General features: G+C 39.9%; 1 protein-coding gene across 3 annotated transcripts in view; it reads right to left on the bottom strand.

Annotated features, from left to right (window-relative positions):
* Positions 1–830: 830 nt before the first annotated feature.
* Positions 831–20,797, bottom strand: part of sox5 (SRY-box transcription factor 5) — a gene marked incomplete in the record, with an annotated part of 113,754 nt that continues 93,787 nt past the window's right edge. Inside the window, 6 exon segments of one of the 3 annotated variants that reach the window (XM_024294645.2) lie at positions 831–4,132; positions 5,411–5,627; positions 7,236–7,409; positions 7,881–7,983; positions 12,721–12,896; positions 19,907–20,102. In XM_024294645.2, coding sequence (XP_024150413.1) covers positions 3,835–4,132; positions 5,411–5,627; positions 7,236–7,409; positions 7,881–7,983; positions 12,721–12,896; positions 19,907–20,102 — 1,164 coding nt within the window. 3 annotated transcript variants of the gene reach the window in all.

The raw sequence follows: 20,797 nt of genomic DNA, 5'->3' as shown, positions 1-20,797 counted from the left end.
ACCACGACGCCAGTGGGACGGGGAGGAACGCTGGAGGGTCTGCCAGCATCCATGCTTCTGACCACCAAAATGTCCTGGATGAGGGATGTTAGCCGAAAATCTAAGAGCAACTGTTGATAGTCTACCAGCAGTCCGGTTGGTTTTAGAATGACACTTATCAATAAAAGTAAAATGATTTACCCAAACACAAAGAAACAACAGACGGCAGGTCGAACACACTGGAGCCACGTTGGAGAAATGCAAAAGCGACAAGAAGGTCCAAAAATGATCATAAAGTCTCAATTAAGTCTTAAAATTATGAGAAAAGTTGAGAAAAATAGTGACATAAAACTAGGAAATGAAAAAAATCACATATTTTTTAGAATTAAGTCGTGAAATTGAGAACAAAGTCAAAATTTCACAAGTGTAAAGTTGTAAAATTACAAAAGAAAAAGAAATATTTCTTAAAATTTTGAAATAAAGTCAAATTTTTTTCAAGAGTAAATTAGTACAATTACAAACAAATTTGAAAAATTTACGAGAAAAAGTAGTAAAAAATACATATAATTTTACTGGTAAAAAGTCGTCCTTTTTTTTTTACTTAAAATGTTACGTTTAACAAAAATCTTTCAAAAAAGACATTTTGAAAATGTTGACATTTTTCTCATAATTTGCAACTTTCTTTAATAACTCTACGACTAATTTCTCTTATTTATTTTTCTTCTATGATGGCCCAACCCTCCGTCGTTGTTTGCTTCTAATAAGATTTGAAAAAAAGAACCTGGAGATGTGGATGACATGTTGGAACTGCGTGAAAGCATGTATGGAGGAAAGAAGTGACCAGCACGAGCTTTTACTGAACACATCGCTGTTTTTATTAGAGCCTTGTCTGGCGGTAATACTGAAAAAAGTGAACTTAGAACAGATGGTGATGGCAGCCCACGGCTCCTTTTTTGTTGTTTTTTTCTTTATTTCTTTGATATTTTTCTTCATTTTTTTTTGTGCGAGTCCTGCAACTCTAGCTTTTTCTGTGGCATGGATAACATCAATAAAAGAGACAGTAGGGAGAGGAAAAAAAGAAATATACAACTTATATTACACTGTGTTATGAACAAAATATAAATCTATAACTCTATGTTATATTTACATAATTATCTTGCTTTTCTTTTAAGCTGAGATGGTCAGATATCTTGTTTGTTATAAATCTCACTTCATCTTGAGCTCCACTCATGACTGATTGTCTTAAATAATATGATCATTTTCATTGTCTCCATGTGGGGAAAGACCTTGCCAGCAGGGATGATTGATCTTCAAATGCCTCATATGTTGTCATGATACCCCCCCATTTCTCTCCAGCATCAATGTTCTGATAAGAGGGGTGACTTTACAGCACAGTCGAGACCCGGAGGCTCTTCTTTAAAGATCTAAAAAAAGATGGCGGGGGACTCACTACGTGACATCACACCTGAAGAATAACCATGGCTCTTGCAGTGTCACGTGAAGCTGAGACAAAGCGAGAAAAGGGCTCCTGATGAGGGTTTGAACGAGCTGGACCCCACACACTCGCTGATGGACACAGTGGAACCCCTTTGGCAGATCGCTGTAAACACTGCCTTTCCTATCATTTAAAAAACGTCTGACATCACAGAAAATATCTATGTACAAGGGTTTTGAAGCAGGGACAGCATAGGATTTGATTGTTGTCATAGCGATTATTTAAAATACATGAATAAAGTTTTTTTTAATCTTGAAGAGAATCAAAGCCAAAGACGTTCCACTGTGTTCCCCATGAGGTGACCAAACTTCCACACGGGGTCTCTGGTCATGGCAAACAACTAGCTTTCCAACTGCTTTCTGAAGAAACCAAACACAAAAGGAGAGAAAACCTTCACATTATACATGGTGATAATCATTACAAATTAAATTATGATAGCAATAAAAAGTCTTTTTCTCTGGCTGCACAGAGTCCGAGTGCTTCTTAGAAATGGGCTTGGACCACTGACTGTATGTGAGAACTGGGCCGAGTGACTGTGATGTCATACATAAAAAATGGCCAACCTGCGGTCCCAATAAAGTGTCATCATTCCACGACACAGATTTAAGAGCACAACATCGTCAGTTAGCAGTGATTGGTCCGAGTCGGTCTGAGTCAACATTTCTATGGCAACCACTCTTGCCAATCAGGAGCGAGCTTGTTGGAAAGGCCACGCCCCTCCCACTTTTTTGAATAAACAGTAAAAGGAATCAGAAGGAGAATGGTTATTCTGACAAATATGATTGAGATCATTATTTCTCAGACGAAGGCTATAGGATTTTTGGCTTTTTGGGACCAGTGGGTACTTCCTGTTTGAAACAGGAAGTCACGCAGTCCAGTCCTCATGTACAGTCAATGGTTTGGACAAAAGGTGTTCAGCTCGGAGGAGGGTGGACATCCGCCTGCTCCGCCGTCCGAAGGATTAATACAAAACAAACGCATTAAAAAAACAAAAAAACAAAGTAAAACTCCTCAGATCTAGATACCTAACAGCTAAAATAGAATAATGTTTTATTGACGAGAAGAAAAATAAATTATACTGTACATAACTTACTAAACTTAGGAAACGCTGACCATTCTTATAATTAATGTTAATAATATTATTAGACTAGAGGCAGTTTGAAGAGAAATAATAATAATAAAAAATACTCAAATACAAACAGAAACACTGACTGGCTGACTTCACCTTGGCTCCACCCGATGGGATACAGCAGGATTGGAGGAGCAGAAAACACTTGAGGACACAGCTTGTGTGTTTGTGTTGCAGCAACAGCAGCAAAAGAAGTTCTTTCCAGAGTTTTTAAGCTTCTTTTTGCACGTATAAAAAGAAGAAGTGCAAGCGTCCAGTCAAAAGCTAACACACACACTGACACCAGCTGTTGGATGGTTCCGGGCGGCGTTCGGACGCTTCGCCCCCTCGTCGGGTGGGGGTGGGGCTCCAGGTAAAGAGGCGGGATGAGGAGAAACGTGGCGGATTGTCTCAGAACACAGTGCTTTTGTTTCTGCTCTGTGATGCCAGAGAAACAATCCTTCCTCCCTCTCAATCGCGTCCAAAATGTGTGGACCGTCGTTCGTCACAAAAAAAAAAATAGAAAAGAGAAATGTTTAAAAAAGAGAGAAAAAGGGGGGAATCGCTGACAGCACACAGTGAGGCTGAAAAACGAAAAAAAAAAAAAGTTTTTTTTTGCCAAAAATAATGTCCGATATCTTTTAGGTGCTTTACAACAAAAAGGGAAAAAAGAAAAGTTTCTTTTTTCTATTATTATCCAAACTTGTAGCACAAAAACAACAAATCACATTCACAAGCCACTTATTGGCACCGTGTACCTGAGTGAGAATATTATAGAACCAAAGAACAAAAAAGCGGTTGTTTTAAAAGTGTCTTTTGATAATAAACAGGTCCTCCATCTTAAAGTGTCATCTGTTAGCCTGTGACAGGTCCACTCTTTTCATTTTAAAATGTCTCCTTTTTCTATTTTTTTACAAACAGCACTAAGAGTTTTTGTTTTTTGTCTCCTCACTCGTGGCAGTACACTCAGTCTCTTGCAGTAGTACTTGAATATTCCTCAGCGAGCTTCACGACTGGCTTGGTCCACTCTTCCTCCAGACTCCAGCTTGTGTAACAGTCAGTGTGACAGACAGGTCCTGTGCTTCCATTGAATGGTCAGATGCTGGTATCAGGACTCCAGTGGGAGGCGGCTTGGCTCTTTCAAGAGTCCTTTTAAGGGAGGAGGGGGGTTGATTAGGGGGCAGGGTCAAGGAGAGCTTTTCCTTCCTGATTGGTGGGGGTTTGGGGATCTCAACCAGCGACACTCGGGTTTCTATTGGGTGATGTGGTTCTCGTTATCACTGGCATAGTCCGCCTCTTCGTCCTCGTAGTCGAAGTCGTCGTACGCGTCACCGTTGCTGTCGTCGAGCCGGAGCTCCTCCTCCTTGATTCGGGGCTCGTCCCCCTTCAGGCCCGCCAGGTTGGGGTTGGGGTGGTGGTTGGAATTGGGTTCGGGGCTGCTGGACATGCTCGAGTGCTCTGAGGGCATCTGAGGGGAGGGCATTCCTGCCATGGTTAGGGCACCGGGGTAGACCACTCCTGCAGAGGATAGGGGCAGCTGGCCTTGCTGCCTGTAACACACAGGGAGACCAAGACGTTAAAGTGACAAATGTGGACAAAGTGCTGCAGTTCACAAATGCATATGAAGGAAACGTGTTTCTACATTTCAATGTCACAAGCAACTATTCTTTTGGGTCGTGTACAGACGATGGTTTTTGTTTGCTTTCACTCTAGACGTCTGAGAGCAGATCGGACCGCTAAGACAACAGGTGATGGAGGTGAATGCCTGATGAGAGCATCAACCAGAAAAAAAACTGACTAGAAAATCCAGCAAGTTGGGCTGGGTGATATGGGCAAAAATAAATAAATAAATACATGAAATCTTGAATTTTCTCCCTCCCTTTACTTAATTTAAAAAAAGACCAATGACACAATATATTTAACAAAAACTATTTTCTTTTAACATCTCCTTTGGTAGTTGGTCAGAACACAAAGTGCAACTCAATACAAGCAGTAAAAACATTTGCAAAAGCTCGTGTTAAATGTTTCGCCAGCGACTGCTAGCTTGTACAGAGGGACTCTCCTCACACTCAAGTCTCTGTTTCAGGCACTAAAACTAATTTGTCATACACCAACTTTTGGTAACAACTAGGTTAACCACCGCTAGATTGGATACCTACACCTGCCTCTCTTTGCAACAGAAACAGAAAAAAACGAACAAGCTCCAAAGAACTTAAAAAAAAAAAACTGTTCCCGTTTTATAACAAGCTCCTCTTTTGTTCTGGCTGCTTTTAACATCTGTGTGTAGGCTAAACGTATTCCAAACAGCAGAAGCCCCCAAAATCCAGAAACTAGAATAAAACGTATTTTTTTCCCCTAAAATAAATCTTCTTAAGAAAGAAATTTTAATTTATCAATAAAATCAGTGGTTCTCAACCTGTCCCCACCCTTGGAGGAGGAAAAATGTTCACTTTCCCACCGTGACTAAACGTGTTTAGCTTTAATAACACATCAAAATCTTAAACATTCTCTAGATCTGAAATGTCAGTAGAAAGTCTTTATAGGAATGAGGTTATTTTTTAGTAAAACATAGTTAACACAAATGTAATCTGTTAAATACTTGGTTTAATACTTTAAAAAGTTGTTCACAGGATTAATTAAGGATGTGTGATGATATCAAACCAGGAACCAATAGCAGTCCACACCCATCTGAACTGAATCACCATGACGATCCACGTGTGAGAAATGATGGATCAGACGTCTTTCTAATGAATTCGTAAATAAAGATCCAACACACTATCACATGCCCTGACTTAAACCACATGAACTGTCCCGGACAGCACTCTCACCCTACGCTGAAGTATTGCCTCATTTCCTGTCGGCGGGACCTCATGATGGCCTTATACTCGCCGATGCGCAGCTTTTTGCCGTCCACCAGGCAGGTGCGCTTGGGCCGCGGCTTGTACTTGTAGTCGGGGTATTTTTCCAGGTGCTGCTTGCTGAGCCGAGCCTGCTCCTCATAGTAAGGCTGCTTCTCCAGATTAGTCATGGCTTTCCAGCGGGAGCCTGAACACACAGACAAACACATCATCACTGATTACCCTCTAAAAAAGACACAATTGGCATAAAATGTCTTTTTTCTCATAACATGAATGTAAATACGTAAAAGTGACAAATATTTCAAAGTCCCACTCCAATCTTTTTGATCTATTGTAAAAGCATCCACAGTAGTCTTCCAATGGGGATTATGTTGTTCATCAGTCTGGTTGGATATTATTGTTTTTATGCTAACATGGCTAACATCTTGTGATGTTGGAGTGTATTTTTATTTTTTTTTACGTGTTACTAACAAAGTTAGTGTAAGCACAGTAGCGTTTGTTTAACTGTTTCAGTCTGTTTGTTTCTTACTTGTTAGTATCAGGGTTGGTTGTTATTGTAAATATGCTAACATGGCTAACATGTAGTGATATTAGACATCTGTGTTTTTTGTGTGTTATTGTAACTTTACTAGCGTGGCTAATGTGTGGAAATGTTTATGTTAACAGAATCTTCTTCAGTTGTTTTTTTATGTGTTGCAAACAAAGTTAGGTTAATTAGGTTCTAACATGGCTAACGTGTAGCGTGCTACAAACAAGTTCTAGAGTTGCTGTGAACACAGTTACTAAAGCCTGACTGACTGACTTCTCTTTCTTTTGTTTGGATTAATGTGCCTTACAGTTCAGTGCACCTTATATATGTGTCAGGTTTGAAAACAATCCATTCATTGACAATGTGCTTTATAATCTGATAGTGTGGACAATACCTTTAGCAAAAATGCCTTTAGCATGGAGGGCATTTATTCAATGTCTCTGATAAGAGTTTTCTGAACAAAATCAAAATGTGACTGGTTAGCTAGTAAAAACTTTAGTTTAAGTGGCATACTAGTGAACCTTCTACATGTAAAGGATAAAAATACACCCTATCTAGAAAACTAAATATCAATTTGTGGTTCTTAGAATATTCTTTTCTAGTTAACTAGTATGTACCTAATATTTCTACCAGTGAGACTCTTGACTTTACATATGGAAAGCACTTGTAAATATCAGAGATACTGAATAAATGCTAAAAGGCTGCTCCATACTGCGCTTCAACCACACGCGCAAAGTGGGAAAGAGAATCCAAAAGAGAGTAAAAGGGGTTAATGAGGAGCACCGCTGGGACGACAGGTACTCATCTCAACTAATGAGGACTTCACTTAACCTTCTGTCATCTCTCAGCTCAGTATCCATGCGCTGATCAGTTATGCAGCCCCCTCCATGTACATGTGTGTGTGGGTGGAATCTTGCGCTGGTCTTCCGCCCGTGTGCGCGCCTCATATCTGCTCTGAATTTGCACTTGACTACTGTATGTTTAATAGGTAAAAGCTGTCAGCTGTTTTCTCTCCCCGCGATCTGTTAGCAATCGAGAGAGGGGGAGAGGAGGCTTATTAAAACCAGATTTCCCTCTGTTATAAAACGCTTAGGAGCTCTTTAAAATGTCAGGGCCTGTCCCGGCGGTCTGGGGGAAATGTCAGCCGGCCTCGCGCTGCTTGTTTAATGCATAATGAATTATATCATCATTTGTCGGGGCTGCGCTCTTCCTCAGCCGTTCATTAACGCTCGCTGTGTGTGGAGAGGGGAAGCGTTTAGATTTTACCCAGGATCTTGCTGATGTTGGAGTTGTGCATGTCTGGGAAGGCCTGCAGAATCTTCCGTCTCTCGTCCTTGGCCCAGACCATGAAGGCGTTCATCGGCCGTTTGATGTGCGGCTCGTTGTTACTCCGACCCCGAGACTCTCGGAATATCCTGGAGTCCGACACGCTGGGGGAGCCTGCGAGGAGGAGGAGGAACACCCAGTCTAACAGACGACTAACGCTTCATTTTGACAACAGTTTGATTCATACTATGATTTGTGGTTGATGATCTGATTCATTTTATTGGTATTGGTTCATTTTGAACAATCCGATTCTCTCCTATTCACTGACCTAAATCAATCTGGGACATCTTCAGCCAAAACCTCCTCTAGTGTGACTCAGAGATGAAGAGCTGGTACTGAACAGTTCAGGTTAAGGTAAAAAACACTAGTGTGCATCGATCCAAATGTTATTTTCCAATATCAATATCATTGATTTATTTCATTAAAAAACTATTTTTAAAGGTATTAGTTGATTCAAACAACAACTTTCCTCAGAGAGACCAATCTGGTCGGATGGTAGAAATGTAAATCACTTCATGGACTGATCAATACAGCCCTACAAATCAGGGATGTTGGGCTTTTCCCAGAGCTGTTTGTCCTGCTTACCGTCAGAGTCTCCGCTCATGGTGAAGTCGAGCATGGCGTGGCTGAACTTGTCCTCGGCCTGCTGCTTCAGCTGCTGACTCAAGCTCTCCAAGGCAGCTTTGTCCTAAACAGCACAAACAGTTCACAGTTGCAGTGGGTCAGTGGCTGAGTCATACACAAGTGAATGAACCAAAACCACAAATCAGAACTTTATTTTGGACTTTGAACGTTCAGGCAAAAAATCCGTTTGAGAAAAAAACAAATAATTGATGTTTTTTTGTTTTTTGTTGACATACGGTTGTAGAAATGTGCCGGCTGCATGCAAATATGCAGATGCATTTTAGTCAGGTTTGGATGTTTACCGCTGTGCGAGTGTACGGCGCATTAAGTGCGTGTTTGTGTGGCGACTCCTGGCAGCCACCTGCGAGAGTGGAGTGCGGCGGCTCGCCTCTCTCTTGCAGAGGCCCTGAGGGTCGACGCATTAGCACCGCATGGACAAGAGCGAGGCCACGCAGCACGGCCCCCTGGGTATTTATTACAACCAATAAAAAGCTGATTTAGCAAGCATTTACATGCTTAATGCAAGCGGCGGGCGCGCTCTCCCCATGCACACACAAGCGGTGTGCAGCTCCAGCATGGCTTTTTTTTTTTTACAGTTTAATTACACGATTAAGACCCCAACCCAAAACACTGCGGTCTTCTCAAACGACGCTTCCCAAAAAGTGTCCCTCTCCATTTAGACGTGACCCCTGCTCGCCGGCTGGCTGGATGGAGGGAGGGCAGAATGATAATGAAAGGCTTTTTCTCCTGTTTTAAGCTCAATGGACTTTAATTGTTAGAGATAATTTCCCCCCCAGAGTGGAATAAACAGACAGGAAGGAGAGAGAATAAAAGCCACAAACGCTGCGCTCTAATTGTCTTCTGTTCAAACCATTTAAAAAGTATTTTATGTTCGATTTGCTGTGTTTTGATAACTGCATAATAACCTTTAATGAATTTGGATTTTCTTGTATGTAAATCTGGCACAAAGTAAATCCCTCATTTAGTGAAAAAAGAGGACAACATGTCCTCTAGACTTTGAGATTTGAAGATTAAATATGCTGGTGCAGACGGCTTTGCCCAGAACAGGGAAACAGAGTGCTCGACAGCCTAGTCTGACATTAAGCCCCGCTGCAGTACATGAGAAAAGTGGATTGAATGGCTGACACCGGAGCCAAGACACAAAGTAGTGACAAAACTAATCCTCCGAGTGTGTCAGGGATGACGCCGTCGCATCCCAACGCCGGGAGCACCACACAAAGCCAGAGGGCCGCCAGAACAGTAGGGAGAGCGCTTCAGAAGACGGCAGGCGAGATGGTTTTTGTTCTGTGTCAAAAGGACGCTAAAAATTAATCGAAGGATCTCCAAATCCCTACAAACTATGTCTGAGATTTGTTTTAAATCTACCCAACACTTAAAGAAAAACTTCCAATTTCATAAATGTCAGTTATTCTGGGCTCGTGATAGGTGTCAGACCAGCTGCTCCGCATAGATACATTTGTCCTGATGCCGAACACGTGAACTCTATTAAAACATATACGGCGTTTCATGGTGCGGTGTGGGCTGTGCGTTTGAAGTGTGTCACATCGAAGCAGAAAGAGGAAAAAAGACTCAGATTGAGCTGCTAAATGTCAGCGCTGAGCATCCGTGCAATTTGAGAGTTTTTAAAGTGTATATTTAGATAAATATATGTTTTATGTGTGTGAGCCACCAGCTGACTCTAAATATGTTTAACAAATAACCACAATTTAGCCACGCTGCCGAGGAGCCGGCGCCGTCATTTCACATTACTGTCTCCTTGTCGCTTCACTCTGCCCCTCGCACACGCGCTCGCCTTATAGACACACTCATTACCTCCCAGATGCCTCCGATTTCACCTTATCTGCTCCTGCTTTCGCTCAACACATTTGCAGCGAGGGCATTGTGCGCCGATTTACCTCCTACGTGGTGCGGCAGGGATGGCATGCGGCAAGGCAAAATATTACACGCCGGGAATTGAGATGGCACACCTCTGGATGACTAGAGACTTGTTCGGATTTAAGGTTTTACTTTGCAACATTCGGCAGAAAAAAAACTGTTTTCATTTGTAATTAAGTTGTTCGGGTTTGAAAAGGACCAAATAACCTAAAAAGTCTTGATAAATAATTAGCTGCACAAAAACATGACAGAAACCTTCTGCTTTTGAAATAATAAAATCAAACACATTAAATCAGAAAGGTAGCATGAAAAAAATATATATATATATATATAAAAATTGTAAATATGTTAATTGATAATTAACCAAAAAAACATATTTTACTTTAAGTGAGTAGAAACATGTACATTATTTTACATGAATATAGCATAAAAAATGTGTTAGCATTAATTATTTTAACTCTTTCCCCACGAAATAACAATTTGAAAATCCCATAATATAAAAAAGTCCAAGCAGAAAATATTGTATTTAGTCTCACAAATAACAGAAAATCTACTACATTTATAATGTTTTACCAATTCAGGTAATTTCTTATGTAATAATTACATTTTTTTGACAATTTTGACAGTATTTTAACAATTGTGCTTTTTTTCTTGCACAAAAATGCAGTCTGAGGTTTAACAGGGTGTCCACAGATATACAGAAGTTAAATTTAAGATCTCTTCAAGACTATTCAAAACCAAATTTAAGAAAATTAAAGAAAATGCCACTTTAGCAAACAAAAATACAAATCAACACTAAATGTAAGGACACACCAAAATGACAATATTTCATCTTAACATAATTATTAAATTAGAAGCAAACATTATAAATATTATTAATTAGATCATAATTGTTGTTAAAATTTATTATTTACTCATTAGCTTGATTAAAAATGAGTTTTTATTGATACTGCTCCTCTAATCATTACTGCTTATTGATCCAGTCAGTAAACATTTGTGTAAACATTTTTTAGAAGACTTTTTAAACACAATATATTAATTTAATATCATTTGTAACACTAAACTAAAATGATAATCAAATACTAATGTGTCTTTATAATAAGAACAAAGACTCTAAGCTAACAAATTAAATCAATACAGTTCAAGTAAGTATTTTAAATAACCTCCTCACTTTGAACAACAGTGGAAATAAAAATGCACAATGATGTATTTTAATTAATTTCACATAGTATGTTGGGTAATTTATTACTATTTAGGCACAATATGAATGTTCATCTTGTTAATATTATGCTTTAATTGTTTTTACGGTGGTTCTATCCATTGTTATTCAATTTCATGCCCTTACTCTTTAGTCTCGTGCTCCAGCAGTGTACCGCTGGCAAACACACCTGTTAAAGAACCGCGGCGCTGGTCGTCTCACTCGGACGGTCAGACGCTGCACGCGGAGACTCTGGTGCATGTGCGGCTTTGGACAGGTTTCTGGTGTTACCGCCTTCCGGCCATGTGTTTGTTACATTAGAGTCAGCGCGCTCTGTGCATCTCTTGCTGCTCTGTGATCCACGTTTGTTGTCACTCGTCAGCGGAGAAATACTTGACTGAGTACCCCCCCATCCCTCCACCCCCCGCCGCACTGGAGCAGGAACAACGGAGTGACGGACCGCATCCACGATCGGCAGGCCTAATTCCTAACTCTTTTTTTCTCTGTCTCGTCACATCACGTTGACAGGAAAGATAAATTAAGATGTCCTCACCTGAAGACAATGTCATACTTTTTAAGGCATCATTTCAGAAAGACTTTTTAAGGATCTATGGTGAGGAAATCAACGTTCAGAGATCTAATGTCAGTGTATAAACCGTTCTGACTGTAATGTCGCTGGGATTCGTTACTAACTACACGGCGGTCTCTGCCCTTCAAATATGTGACAGGAAAGACAGGTTTTGTGATGCAAAGGTTTATAATGAGCTGACCGGATATAACGTGACAGAAGCTTTCTGAAATAGTTGTAGGGCGGGAAAACAATGTTAGAACAAAAATGTATGAGCTAGCATGTAAAAATGTTCATTTCATCATTAAATTCATTGTTTTGTGTTGAATTGGGCAGATTTTGAAAAAAAAAAAAAGTTAAGAGTTAAAGTTTACTTAAGCCTTTACTGAGACTTTTTAACCATTTACGCAATTAAGGTTATTCCAAATGATTGTTTCCATTGAATCTGACATGTCAGAATGAGTATCAGTCCATTTACATTCAGTAAACGGACCTCGCTATAGTGTCAATTCAAAGCTGCTTTTCTCTACTTCAGAATCAGTTGGAATTTTGTAAATTGTGTAGACCACACGTGTCAAAGTCAAGGCCTGGGGGCCGGATCCGGCCCTCCGGGTAATTCTGTCCAGGGCTCCAGATAATTTTTTGGCTATTTTGGAGTTTAGCTAATAGTTCAGCTACATGATAAGATGTTTCGGCTAATTCAGGGTTTTTCAGTTTTTTTAGGCTATTTGCAAGTTTAGCTATTTTTTCAGCTACATACAAGTTTTTTTTTTTTTATTTTTTAAATGTTATTTTAGCATTTAGCTAATATTTTAGCTGGCTATCAGCTTCAGCATTTTCAGCCATCAGCTTCAGCTTTTTTTATCTATCTATCAATTTCAGCATCTTCAGCTATCAGCACTAGTATCTTCAGTGGCCAGTTTCAGCTTCCAGCATTCACACTAGCATTATCACAGCTAATGTTATATATCTAGTTCATAATTATGTTAAAAAGTTACTGTTTTAAAGTTTTAAAAATGTCGTTTTAGGCACTCCACCAGCGGGTACCTGTTGAACTGACTTGCTTCTGGTTACTTTTGTTTTCAAAAGTGCTTCAAACAGGAAGTGTTTCCCCTTAGTGAACTGGGTTCTGGACCCACCTTGTCCGAGCGGCCGTTGTTGAGGCCGAGGTTGCTGACGGCTGCCACCTTGGCGTCCAGGACCTGCTGCTCTCTTTTCAGCTGCTCCTTCATCTGCCGAGCCTCCACGAAGGCTTTGGTCACCGCCTCGTGGTCGTTCATGTACGCCGATGAGGACAGTGACGATAGCAAATCTGCTGGGACCAAACAAAGACTTTAGTTAGTCGGTCCAAACGAAGCTTCTAAACCTTTACGAGCTCATTCAACTGAACACCAAGAAAATGTAAGGCAGCTCCGTGTAAGTCTGTTTACTTTGGGCAAGCTAGCAGGGGATTTTCACTCCATTGAAATCCTCTGACCCATGAAGTAAAGACATTAGCATACACATACACACCACCTAGCGTGTGTTTGCTCCTCGCAGACTCATACTCTGCATTTACTGACCACTCGGAGGTGAAACAGGGCATGTGGGTCACTGCGCCGTCCTCCACCAGCTCTCCACCTGCTCCACATGCACACCCCCACCTTCCAGACCTGAACTGCTCTGCAGTACAGCCACCAGACTTGTGAGGCTGCATGTTCTCCTTCATGTTCTACAGCCATCGCAGACGAGTGAGGAAGTGTGTGCAGCGCTAGCGGCTCGCTGTGGTTCTTCACAAAGAGCCTCTGCTGGTTTATGAGGCCTTTATCTGCTCTAATCCGCACCGCTAATGCCATCTCAGGCCAGATTACCAGCGTCAGATTGGTAATGACAGAGCTGTGAACTCTTTCAGAAGTCATAACCGGAAAATCTGGATATGAGCGGAGCCAAAAAAAGGGAGCGCAGATGGGGCCAAGAAGGAGAACAGAGGAGCGAGAAGACAAGGAGGAGTTGAAAAGCACGTTTTTTAAAGTGATTATTTACATGTAGTATTTAGATATGTGCGCCAGTAAACAACTTTATGTGTTACCTAACTGACAGCGTTGTCGCTCTCCAGTTTTAAGGGGGTTCATTCTAACCACAGAGTAGATAGAACTCTTCAAGATTTTATGACAGAGCCGAGTCTAAAGTGCGATGGCAGCTGAGATGACTACAGCAGGTCATCGCTGGACTTTGGACATGCCAGCTCAGGTCCATCTTTAAGAGAAGTGTCTCTCTGAGTGGATGGATGGGAAACACCATTTAAGTTAGATAATTGTGGAAAAAAAAGAAATATCAAACAACATTTACACTTGTAGGAATAAAACCATGTTTTCTAGATTACAAAAAATCATCTTGTTTCAATATTTTAGGTGTAGTTCATATCATCTCACTAAGAGGATTTGCTGTTGTTATTGGTTTTCTCAGCTTTACCAAGCTCCTTTGGCTTTTTGTAAAGTGGAGCAGATTTGGTGAGGTGAAAATGTGAGGGCCAACCAATCAGCCTGCATCCGTAGAACCACTATAATAACATTAAATGCAAATGAAAATGTGCATTTGTTCACATAGGAGAAGTTATACTTGAACCAACAAAATTACTGTGAATTTCATATTTGAAGAGCAGAAATAAGATGAAGAAAAAAGTTTTTGTTAAACTCAAATCTGGCTTTACATGGAAGGTTACATATGAGGTGCAATTAAATACTCACTGTAAATGAGTCAATTTAAATCACAAAGACAGAAAAATGTAATCTGTTCTTCTCATTTGGCTCTAAAGGTCAGATTGATGCCACAGCTTTATTCCTGCTTAACATCATTTAGCCAATCACAATAGAAGACCACAGATTATTGATCTATTGACGGGAACCGGCAGGCAGGTAGAAATTAGAATATGGGCCAGACTTTGGACATGCCAGCTCTAAGGTCTATCTTTAGGAGATGCGGTCCGTCCAATGATTGGTAAAAGTTGTGTTAAGAGTAATAAAAGCGATGTCTTGCTGGAACTCTGCTGACCTTTCAGTTGACTTCCTGTGATGGAGGACATGGCTTCAGAAATAAGAGCCTGAATTCCTCCATAAGAACTTAGAAACATTCTTTTATAAAGATCTGAGATGTGATACACCAAGAATTTATATTGTGGAGTCAGACTTCAAAATCATTGGATTTTACACACATAGATTTCTATCAGAGTTGTAATTCTTTTTATTATTATTATTTATTTCCTTTAGATTCTTTTATTTTAAATCCATCTTTTAGATGGCTTTAGCATATTTTTCTTTGCCTTTAAAAGCCTAAAGTAGAATTCTAAAAAGATGGAAAACATTTTTTGTGACTTTAAGGTGACCTGTGATACAATGTAGTTTTTTCTTGACTTTGACAATATTTCAGTTGTAAATGTTTTTTTTGTACCAGAGAACATCAACTGGAAGTCTGTCATCTGCACTCTTCTCCTGTTTTTTCTGAAACTCATGATCTTACAGTTTAAGTTGTTTTTGTAATTCTGTGCTTTTAATTTATTTTCTTTAAAACACTTTAAGCTACCGTTACTTTATGTCAAGAATGTGCTTTAGTTGTTTTAGTATTTGAATTTTAGTTTCCAGCATTTTTATTTTGAAAGATTTTAATCTCTGTATTAACTTTAGTAAAGAACTGTTTTTGCGGCCGACATTGGGTTTTTATTTTTTTTTTATTTTGTAGACTTTTGCTCTGTTCTATAGTTTTTTTTCCCTGCTATATTACAAGATTTTTTTTACTCTTATCACCTCTGTTGTCCAATATGTGACAGATGTTGAGACAGTTGAAAAAGGAACCTTAAATGTTTCCAAAGCTTAGTCCTCATTTGAAAACTTCTTCCCGCAATGATTTGAAATGAGAAAAGAGTAATAATCTGTGACGTTCTCTTTCCAAATCAAAGTAAGCCATCGTAAAAGTCTGAAGAATCCACAGTCCACCTGTAGCAGAAAGCCTGATCTTTGACCATGAACTGGAACCTGGAGCGGGCTGGTGAGCGGGAACAGATGGCACCGGGAGCGCCGGAATATCTACAATCTCACACACCAATAATTTGATGGGGATCACACACAAACTTTAAACACTGTAATCCATTTTTCCCAACAAAAAACATCTGGGACTGAAAATCCACTAATCTGATATTAAATCCGCCGATTTGTTGAAAAACAGTGAGATTAGCCAGTAAGTCAGAGAAAAAGACTAACTGCCTATTGCTTATGACGAGGAGGTGGGATTGTGTTTGCATGTGTGTGAGCCTTTGTGAATGTGTGTGTGTGTGTGTGCTGTCATTGTGTCATTAATGCCGGGTGTTTGCGCTGTCCTGGCTCATGTAAGAGGCTTGTCTAATCTCATTGGCGATACCTCCTGTCTGTCATGCACTTCTTCTCTTTATTATTCCCCCGCTTCATTGCTCCGAAAAAAAAAGAGAAGTGCTAATCCTCATCTCTCACTCCTTCTCTCTTCTCCTCCTTCCCCTCCCTGCTATATCTCTCTGTCTCTTTCAGCCACTAATAAACACATAACAATGAAGCCGCCTGCAGGCAAATAGCGGCGCGGAGGGAAAAACAACAACAACACACTAATTATAGCCTGTTACATATGTGTAATATTTGAACTATCAGTGTTGCGTGAAAAAGGGATTAGGAATACAAAATTGTGATTCATTCATGTCATATTCTATGTGCATATGGCTGGGAATGATTATGGTTCTGGCACTGGCAACAATGGTACCGCGGTGAGGAAAACACAGCTCCAGTTGTCATTAGCATTAACGGAGCTGCTTCACGCCACCATGGTGGTCATATGGAAGCTGCCTCCAAGAACGTCTAGAACCGGCAAGAAGTGCTCCGAAAAAGGTGACTTTTGAAGTCTATTTTTGGAATGGGCTAAATGTTCTCCTTTTGTTTAGGTGGGCGTCAAAAAAAGAAATCTTTGCCTGTAAATATATGATTAAACCTAGATTTTTTATGGTTAGTTAAAAGGGAAAAACTTTAAAAAATATTTTAAGAAGCATTAACAAAAAGTTTCAGCCTCAAAATAGTAACTACAGAATTTTGCGGGATGTAAGTGGCGTTTACTAATACTAGGCTCATTTATCTGTTATTATCCCATAAACATCGGTTGTCCTTTAGCGGTGGTTTCCTCTAACAACCCCTAGAGGGCGCTGCACCTGAGTAGAGGTATTTTTTACTGACAGCAGCAGAAGAAGTGTTGTCCAAAAGTAACATGGAAGAGATTCTGATTGTTTTCCTCTTAAACTTTGATATTTTTCTCATTCAGATATAAAGATTAGTGTTCTTGTATTTATATATATTTTTAGTTACTCTGAACTTGGCAGATTTGTTCTGAAACGTCAGACTTTTCCCCCAAAACTGTATCTTATACTCCACAGCAACTTAAATATGGTTTTCTTCTTCTTGAATAGACATTTTTTGTTCTTGCATCTTATACTCCAGGAAATACAGTAATTATTTCAACAGAAACGGAAAAAACATCCCAGTTCTGTAGGGCTGCTAGCTTGGCTTTTTTTGGCTACACATGTTTATTTTGAATCCACTATTGGTCTTTTTTGGGTAGTATTGAAAGTTGACAGCTACGGCATTAGAAAGCTAACATTTAAGATGTTTGCATGCTGCTTAGTTAAACATTAGTTAATTATTTTAGCTCATCCAGTTAACAATAAAGAATTTATATTATTTCTGTAAAAATATATAGATTTAAAAAGCAGAAAAAACTGTAGCTACAACGGTAAAATAATTGAACATATTTGTGTTGTCTGTTATCTCTCAGAAATGTAAAGAGAACATTTGTACGATCAGCAGTTAATCTTTAGATTGTGTGAAATATTTTTTTTCATTTTTAGAGAGCATATTCTGGAAGTTCAAGCCAAAGAATACCAAGTTTTTAGATCATTTTGGAGTTTCTTTATTTGTTTACAGTTTTTCTAAAGTTTTAAATGTTGTCACTTTATTTTTGACATTGACTGCATTCGTGTCCTGTAATTCATTCAACAAAACGACGCCACAGATGTTGCTGATGACACCTTAACACACTCTATGCTGAGACTGACCGTTTATGCTATCAGTACCATCAGATTCACCTCTGCTCAGAGAGGCAGCACATTATTACTGTAAAGTGTTGCATATCAGCACAAAGCTGGAATGATGTTATTGCGTAAATGGTTGAAGAGTTACAATAGTCAGGAGAATGAAAAAACCACAATCTGATCCCCAGATTACCGATCGACCCGGCCCCTGAACAATATCAGAGATGCATAATAGTGTGATTGCTTAGTCAGCATTCACACTACAGTGATTCTCCTGCTCCTTTCTGAACGTTTACGCCACATAAAAACTCAATCACACTTTCAGCGATTTCAGCAACATTGGTATCAAAACGTTCACCTCGTTCAGGACATTACTGCTTGTATTTTTGGTATTTATAAACTTTACAGTTTTTGAAATATTGAGCAAAATATGCCCCATAGAAAGTGAATGAGAAAGTCTTCAAATTTCAAAATTTTAAGTAGATTAGCAACAAACCTTTTAGAGTAATTTTCAAAAAAATTGGAGTTTGGCTAATATTTTTTAGCAACATGCTAACATTTTTTGGCTAATTTAGTTTACTGAGGAATTTTAGGCTATTTTGGAGTTTAGCCTTCAGCAATGTGCTAGCTGAGGGTTTTTAGGGTAATTTGGAGTTCAGCTAACATTTTAGTAACATGCTAACATTGTTGGCTAACTTATCTACTGTTTTTTTTTTATTTAGACCAATTTAGAGCAATTCTAGCACACACTAAATATTTTGTAAAATTTCACGTTAAGGGTTTTGTACTGAAATTTCCAGTCTTTTAGTAAATTTTACAATTTTCAAGTATAGCTTTAGCAATTTCAGCAAATTCCTTCAGCAGTTAAAGTAAATTGTGTCACCATTTTCAGCAAAAAGCCTCAGCATCTTCAGCGATGTTTAAGCAAAAAGCATTCACACTTGCATTATCACAGGTAATGCAACTTTACTAGTTGTTTGCTTTTTACAGTCTGGCCACATGATTGAGACTGGCATAGAATGTGCCATTTTAGCCCACTCTTCTACAGTCTGTGCCCCTGTCTGCCCCCTCCTCCATCTGTAATCCTACTTTGCAGATATCATTTATCGTTATCTTTAGAGCATAACTCCTGTGATAAACGAGAAAACCCTGTCCTGCCTGATGAGAAGCGAACGCACTTATATATTTGCCCTGCTGCAGCTAAAGACAAAAGAATCGGACTCTTCTTTTCCTTCGCGCTGGATGAGCGCAGACGTGCAGGACACAGTGCAGCTGCTCATTTCTTTCGGTGCAAACCGTGAGCTGTGTGAGGAGCTGCAGCCCTCCAAAGTCTCAGAGGGACTCTGACATGAGAGGATAGCCTATTTATTGGTTATATTTATGAAATTGGTTGTATTATTTTCCTGACAAATTGGAGAACAATATGTCTAAAAGAGGGTTTTTAATGGGTGTCTTTAGGCTTTTTGAAAAGATTTAGCCTGTTGATGAGTCAGCTCCTTAGTGACGGTTTAACCATGTAAACACAGATCTATCCTTCACATCACTCCACTTTTTATGTTGTACATTTCTCTTTAAAAAGGAGTTCTGCAAACCAGTGTACTTTTGTTATAGCATGTAGTAGCAAACACATCAGGTAAAAATGGTGTAAAATAAGGGCCTGTCTTTGTGAAACTGTTTTCTCCACCTTCATGAATACTCTCAGAGAAATCGAGATGAAAGATTGATAAAGGAGGATACATTTACATTTTCTTCTAAACGCACTTAAAGATGAAAATAAGAGAATGTGCAGCACGGCACAAAGTTAGTGCAAATGATACTCATTACATAAATGAGGAATGTCTCTGTTGTTTGATCTCTATTTTTTTGTCCAAAACAATAAAATAAAGTGTGACTATTTTGATGAATAGTCACACATATTTAAACAACTGAACTGAAAAGTTCTGTTTCAGAATAAAGTGAATAAATAAGTCACAATATTTAGAAACCACCCTAAATGCAACGTTTAAAGGTTCTTAAAAAATATAATATTTTATATTCTTTGAAGATCACAGAGAGGGGTATTTTTTTTCTTATAAATAGTGTTTATTTCATTAAAATGATTTGTCTTTAACTCCTGATGTTTTTGTCTATGGAGGTCTCAGAAGGAAACCGTTTTGTGGTCCTCCCAAGAAGAAGTCTGAAGAAAAAGTGAAGACATTTGCATATTTGTAATGATCTTCTTTTTTTGACCAGGGGTGTGTGCGTCCTCTTACCTATGGAGCTGACTCTGCTGGGCGGTCCTCCGATGCTTGAGGGGGCGCTGTGCTTCATGGAGCTGATGGGGCCCAGCTTGGTGGCAGCAGCGGCAGCAGCAGGGACCTGTGGGGAAGTTGGGGGGGAGTTGGGTGACTTGCTCTCGGTTGGCTTAGGCCTGGCCGACAGGTTCAGTGGCTGTGCACCCTCACTGTCCTGCAAAAACCAAAACAGCACAGTTTCGCTGGCTGTGACCACCGCAAGAATTTGGAGGCGGGCAGAAGGGGACGCCCTCATTCCTCCCCAAATTGGGACTAATTGAGGGGGGGGGACGCCATGCATGGCAGTCTGAGGCAGGCCTGATGGGATGACAAGGTGACAGGGTGCATGCCACTGCCTGTCTTCACACAGCTCAGCACAAACACAAATTCAAATGAGCACGTGTTGGTGCAAACCACTGACATTCACATGCAAAATAGCTGACTTCCTGTCGCCTTTTTCAAAAAGACGATTCATGCACATGCAAGTGCAAAGCTCGCATGCAGGGTCCAGCAGGCATGCAGTGCGAAGCTGCCCCTCAGCCAACACAAGAGGAAGGAAAAGGACCCTTTCTTCAAATCACACCTGGCGCCGTTTCACCCAAGAGCGCCGCTTTCTGCCTCATCACAAAACACGCAACTTTTTCTTCCCACTCCACATTGTTGACACCAACAGTTTTGGCAGATTGAATTATATTAAACACTGTGATAACTTCAGCACAACGGCCTTTAAGTAAATCAGCTTGTGGACCACCGCACACGTTATCACGTTAACTGTCATGGCAACATCACCCCTGCTGATGACCTAATCCAATCAGGGGAAACCTAAGAGGGTCACATGACAGGAAGGGATAAATTAGATCACAGAAGGAG

The sequence above is a fragment of the Oryzias melastigma genome, linkage group LG23, assembly GCF_002922805.2.
Source record: "Oryzias melastigma strain HK-1 linkage group LG23, ASM292280v2, whole genome shotgun sequence".
NCBI classification, from domain to species: domain Eukaryota; kingdom Metazoa; phylum Chordata; class Actinopteri; order Beloniformes; family Adrianichthyidae; genus Oryzias; species Oryzias melastigma.
Note: the sequence above shows the minus strand (reverse complement) of the source record. Positions and strands in the feature narration are given on the sequence as shown.